General features: G+C 46.4%; 1 protein-coding gene across 1 annotated transcript; it reads right to left on the reverse strand.

The window, feature by feature from the left end:
* Nucleotides 1-396: 396 nt before the first annotated feature.
* LOC109731739 (UDP-D-apiose/UDP-D-xylose synthase) lies at nucleotides 397-4,502 on the reverse strand. The gene is made up of 9 exons (XM_020290911.4): nucleotides 4,026-4,502; nucleotides 3,692-3,784; nucleotides 3,484-3,591; nucleotides 1,816-1,930; nucleotides 1,594-1,727; nucleotides 1,397-1,498; nucleotides 1,204-1,296; nucleotides 985-1,120; nucleotides 397-870 (listed from the first exon to the last, which is right to left on the reverse strand). Exons 1-9 carry the CDS (start codon nucleotides 4,296-4,298, stop codon nucleotides 749-751), a joined length of 1,176 nt encoding a protein of 391 aa, XP_020146500.1. The 5' UTR covers nucleotides 4,299-4,502; the 3' UTR covers nucleotides 397-748.
* Nucleotides 4,503-6,277: the final 1,775 nt, after the last annotated feature.

Here is a 6,277-nt window from a genome sequence, read left to right on the forward strand (position 1 = left end):
ACGGGCAGCAACCAAACAGCCCCTTATAGTGTCTCTAGCTTCATTGTTTTTGCATCATCACGATCCAGATGGTTTAAGTCACACAAGGCTGTGGACAAAATGATTAGCAAAACAAGACAGATTACGTCTCTTTCTCGTTTCAACTTTTTATTACTCACTCCGATCCATATTATTTGAGCGACAAGTAATATGAATCAAAGGGAGTATTTTTATTAGTCGGTCGTGCCGTCAGTAGCAGTCTTGCTCCGTAGTCTGTGCTGGCAGCCTGAAGAACCAGGTTCACAACAATCAGGCTAAACTGGCAGTGTACTCACCATGTCGCCAGCCACATTATTCGTAACATTATTGTTCATATTACCACACTCTGACTGAATGAAGCATGATAACCAAAGGGGCTAAAGCTTGAAGACTCGACATTAACTCTGCTAAAAACTACAGTAATAAGGCTCCCAGACTGTAATCTCACATCATCATCAACTATGCCGAACAAGAATATATCTCTCACTAACAGCAAAAGAATAGCACGGGAGGTGCAACCAACCAAACATAACAAACACTGCCACCACAGGTATAATAGCAACTCAGTTCCCTTTGCCCAATATAGGGTTACACAATGACGAATCTAGGTAGGTAAGAAGATAGGTGGGTGGGATCTAGAGGCGCGACAAAAACGACGACGACGGTTTCACTACGATATAAGTATCTGGCTTCCAAAAGATCAAGAGCAGCATGGCCGCGCCGTCATCGTCTAGCTTGAAGGCGTCGCCGTGGCCAGACACATCTGCGTCTTCACAGCCTCCTTGTAGGTCTTGTGCTGGTAGGTCAGCGTCGTCTCCAGCAGGTCCTTGAGAGGGGTCTTGGGGTTCCACCCTGCAGTTTGTTCATTTACCCAGCGTTAGGAGATCAGACATTAGGTACACTAGTAAATCAGGAGGATAATGAAAGGTGGAACAAACACGCTGTTGCGGGGAGTGATATACATACCTAGCTGCTTGTTGATCAGGGTCATGTCGGGGATCCTCTTGTCGCTGTCGTCGTACCCTTCGCCGTAGAATTCTTTCGCGCTCACGTCGACCACAGGCTCCTCCAGCGGGGGCTCTCCTGAGACCTTAGCGTAGACCTGCAGATGGAAGCAAATCAAAGATTCAGAAGAGACAGAGTAACAGAACATAATACAGTTGCCATTGCTGGTTCATGGCATACCTCTGTCATCATTTCGGCCAACTCCCTAACAGTGACTTCATTGTCGGGGTTCCCAACGTTGAAGATATGACCATTGGCTCGAGCAGGGTTTTCCTTTGGAAAAGAAAAACAAATGTTTAAATTCCACTGATGCAGTCAATAATGCCGAGTAACATCAGAAACAATAGATGGAACATAAACAGAGCAGACATACAATCATCAGAAGAACAGCTTCAATGGCATCCTTGATGTAAACAAAAGTTCTCTGGGACTCGCCGCCATCGACAAGCTTCAGGGGCTCTCTACGGAGGAGATTCTGCACATCCATTGCCAAGGTATATCTTGTAAGAAAGAAGACTTTACACGGTGCAATGAAGGTATTCGTCCTCAGCAAGGGATGAGTTTACATACGTTGCTGAAGCAAGCCAAAACCCGAGGAACACCCTCGCTAGGACCATCAACGCCAGGAATGAAGTCCATCCTTGGCCCAATCCAATTGAAAGGTCTCACAATCGTGAATTCAAGGCCATTTTCTGCGCCTTCAGCTGGGGGAAATTCAAATGTACATGGTCAGAAAAAGTTTAAGGGTGCTACTAATGGCACAATCAACAAGTTATAAGTTCTTCCACTCACCAAAAACAAGCCTCTCGATAAGCTGCTTTGCACACGCGTAGGACCATCTCTGTTTCACGATTGGACCAAAGATGCAGGGTGACTCATCTTCTGTCAGCACATAAAATTCAGGTTCCTGTTTGAAAGGTAAAAGGTATACGGAGCATCAGCTGAACAGCCAGGTGTGATCATATGAATATGTGACTGTGACATGGGAAATACACATCACTGACGACCAAACAAATTATTGTTACTGCTAGGCTGAGTATAGTATTGCTATGAAGATAAGAATCTAAAGACAAGAATAGCAAAAATCATTGTAACTCTGAAGGGTCTTCTTTAAATGATGAAACTCCAACTGTACAATTGAATAAGAAAAGGGGAGTTCCTTATGGCAGCACGTTTTCTAAATTACTACATTCACTTGCAGAGCAATATGCAGTGACAGGCATAAGCATGATATAGCTTGAGCCAAAAAAAAAAAATTCAAGCTAAGAGAGCAGACAATGTGAAATGACAGTATCCTTGCTCACAACTAGTCCCTGGAAGTTGCTATAGTATGGTACTGGACAATCAATACGGAAATATTAACAAACAAGCAACATAAGAAAAACAAACACTAAAATATGCAGTGCATAGCTTGAACAATTAATAATTGTCAACCTAGAAAAGTAATAGACTATGTCAAATGACAGCATCCTCTCATACAACTAGCCCTCTAAGCTGCCTCAAACCAATGAGCAACTTAAGACAGGCCATAGCTAAAATGTAAAATCAATTATGCAGTCAAACTCTATTCTTCCTTTAAAGTCAAGACATGCCATAACCTTCACACCAAACAACCATTACAAGACATTATCCCAGTGTCAACCAACAACCAACAAGGATTCAATTAGAATAATTCCACTCCTAACCAACACCAAATCCAGGCCAACCGTTTATTTAAGGACTGTACTAAAAGAACAGGACAATTACAGGTGAATATCAAATACAGGACAATTTAAGGACTGTACCATACAAAGGTACTCCCTCCGTTTCTTCAAAGTTTGACCAAGTTTATACAAAATAGTATTGACGTTCACGATACGAAATAAATATCATTATTTAGCGTTGTACATGTTGACATTTTTTAATATGAATTTGGTCAAAGTTTACTTAGTGACTTCGAACAAATCTAATACGTGGAGTAAAAAGAAAAGGAGGGAGTACTAGACATATCAACCAATGAGCAACTCCTCTTAAGACAGATCATCTCTAAAATGTAAAATTAGCGTATGCAGTCAAACTGTGCTCTTTGTTAAAGCCAAGCCATTCCATAAGCTTCATGCCAAACCACCATAGCAAGACATTATCCCAGTGTCAACCAACAACCAACATGGCTTCAACTACTAGAATAATTCCACTCCCAACCAACACCTAATCCAGGCCAACCTTTTATTTAAGGACTGTACAGAATAATTACAGGTGAACATCAGTCACAATCTAGCAACGTGCACCAAATCCAATCAATTCCACCCCAATCCAATCAAATCAAATCGGTTTGTTTATTCAACCAACCAAAAAAGGCACCGCATTATCCACTGATGTCACTTGGTGAGTGACACACACACACACACGGATAGGAGCAAGTGCAGTGCAGACAGATGGTGTGAGCAGTGAGCAAGGGAATGGGGATGTCATGTTCATCACCTTGCGGAGGGGGTGGTCCTTGGGGAGGAAGCTGCCGATGGTCTTGCCGTAGACCTCGCACGTGGAGAAGTGGATCAGGCGCTTGCTGTTCTCCGAGCAGTACTTGACCTGCGCACGGAGCACCGACATTCAGACATTCTTTGCTTGGCAACGCCGAAAGCGCCGAGAATATAATCTTGGATGGGTGGAGCGAGAGGAGAGCACGTACCACCGGGAGCGCGTCGATGAAGTTGCTGTAGATGGTGTCGAGCGGGCGCGTGTTGTAGTCCGCCGGCGTGCAGATCGCCGCCAGGTTTATCGTCTTCGCGGAGCAGATCCAGCCACCGACACGCAACAAGAAAATAGTCAGCGGCTTTTCAGAAAATTCAGGTGACGCGAACTGTTTGTCAAACGAGGAACGCGCAATTTTTGACAACCGAATCAAGAAACTAAATCCCAGGAAAATCGTTCCATTTCTTGCGGACCAATCCGCCCGCCATTAGAGGACGAGAGCGAGCAGGGAAGGAAGGGGAGGGGGAGAGGAGGGGAGGGGAGGGGCGCACCAGATCGGCCATCTTGATGAGGCCCTCGAGGCGGGAGTCGTTCTTGATGTTGAGGCGGTGGAAGGCGATGCGTCCGGCGAGGTGGGGCGGGGGCGGGTCGACGAGGTGGCGGATCTTGTCGCAGTAGACGTCGAGGGCGAGGACGGTGTGCGGGGTCTCGGCCATGAGCTTCTCGCAGAGGTGCGAGCCGATGAAGCCGCCGGCGCCGATCACGCAGATGGTCAGCGGCGCCACGGCGGCGCCGTCCAGATCCGTCCTGCCCCCGCTCGCCATGCTCTCCCTCTCCCCCCCGGCGGTCGCGCGGCGCGGTCGGGCGGACGGTCGGATCCGGGACGGGGAATGCGCGTGGGGATCGGGTCTGGTTGGATTTGGGCTGGGCTGGGGATTATCTATCCGGCGGCGATGTCGGTGGTACGGCGGGGGTGGGGTGGCGGTATTTAACGGAGGGGGAAGAGTGGAGTGGACGAAGGAAGGAATGGGGGTGTGGGGTGGGGTGGGCCCACCGGCCAGATCGAGATCCGCTGCCCTGTGGGCCCGGCCTCCCCCCGTCTCTCTCGATTGGTCTCTCTTTTTCTTTGTTTATTATCAGATGTTTTTTCAAGTTTTCTTCTTTGGATGCCTTGCTTGCTTGACGATTATGCTTTGTGAGTTGATTTGATTTGGTTGTGATGCTCATGTCCGTCTAAAGGAGAGGGCACATACGGACCCCAATTTTATGCTAACGTTCTATTGATGTACCCGAGCGAACTATGTGAGCCCATTCTAAAGCAAACCGCTTAGTGGCATCACCTCTAATTCGCTCAAAGGGGGTGCGTGGGAGATGCCACGTGTCTTACTTTGAGATTCGTACATGAAAAATTAAGTGTGTCACATTGCGTTCGCTCAAAAAAAAAACCATAGAGTTGAAGTCAGATTGTTAATATTTAAGTCATATTCATTTTATGTGGCTCAATAGAAGACACACGCATTATGCCAATTCTCCCCCTATTTCTCTTTCTTGGCGTGCCATCGGCTGTCACGCCGCTCCTAATTCCCAACGCCATTCACCATGGAGGCATGACACTCGTAGCTGCTCCGGTGGAGCCGTGGAGAAGAAGGCCCTCTTGGTCCTCTTTGATTTGAATTGGCTGGACTAGATTATAATTCGAGCGGCCATCCATCCAGCACGTGGAGAAAATCACCATGATATCAATCTTAGGGCCAGCCCTGATGAATGGCCAGAGGGGCAACTGCCTAGGCCCCGACCTTGTGGGCGGGGGGGGGGGGGCATGATTTGGTATGCATGTATGCAATAGCGCAGTAAAAAAATAGATATGAGGAATAACAAAGGTCAAAGGAGGAAATGAGATGAGCTAGCCCAATTGTTGATTGCTAGTGCTAGGAAATAGAACCGTCGCATCCCGCACGGATCGCTTCATCACTCTCGCTGCCTGCAGCCCCCTCTGTTGATTCTCCCCTGTGTTGCGTGTCGCACTGCCGCCGTTCACTGCCTGCCTGAGGCGCCGAGAGGCCGGTGGCCACTCAGTCACTCATGTGCGGCTGTCCAACGAGAACGCGACCACAAGTTCGTCATCAAATACATATCCATCCATCCCCAATTTCAATGTACTGAGTACATGATTAGGGTTCTCATGTACAAATTTCTAAGTCTATGTATTCCCTTTTCTTGATCCAAATTTCTAATTTCTAATTTTTAGTTCCAGGTGTTCCTTTTTCTTGACAATTTCTACAAATTTCTAATGCCTGAAAAAACTTCTTTGTGAAGCATTGAAGCATTTGAGCATCCCAAATAGATGATGCAAATTTGGAGATATAAAACTAGGAGATGTAAAATTTACATCATCAAAAAATGCATTTTACATCGCCAAAAAGAGGCAACTCTAACATTTGATGTATATTGGAAATGTAAAAGTGTAACTCCAATAGATGATGCAAAGTGGAGATGTAAATCCGGCCAACGGCCGCGCGGCTGTTGTACAGCCACTTTGCAGCCGCATTTGAACATTCAAATAGCAATAAATTTCAGATTTCTACCAACAAAAGTGCATCATCAATCAAAGTTTGAAATCCTACAACCAAAAGTGTGTTGTCTCAAACAAAGTTCTTGGTCCAACAGATTAAAATGCACATAAACACCAAAAATATCACTCTCGGCCTATCCGTTGCCCCAACATTGACGAATAGAGTCCCTTGATCGAAAGTGGCCGCTAGTGTTGCGCTCATCGAAGTACTCCTTGATGAGCTGATGTTCG

This window comes from Aegilops tauschii, chromosome 3, assembly GCF_002575655.3.
Source record: "Aegilops tauschii subsp. strangulata cultivar AL8/78 chromosome 3, Aet v6.0, whole genome shotgun sequence".
Lineage (NCBI taxonomy): Eukaryota > Viridiplantae > Streptophyta > Magnoliopsida > Poales > Poaceae > Aegilops > Aegilops tauschii.

Bases quoted from the DNA above. Each gene is read 5' to 3' on its own strand.
- LOC109731739 (XM_020290911.4), bottom strand. From the start codon at position 4,298: ATGGCGAGCGGGGGCAGGACGGATCTGGACGGCGCCGCCGTGGCGCCG. The intron at 1,931-3,483 runs GTGATGAACATG...CCTTTCAAACAG, and splicing joins AGGACCACCCCCTCCGCAAG to GAACCTGAATTTTATGTGCT. The intron at 1,728-1,815 runs GTGAGTGGAAGA...AATTTCCCCCAG, and splicing joins TATCGAGAGGCTTGTTTTTG to CTGAAGGCGCAGAAAATGGC.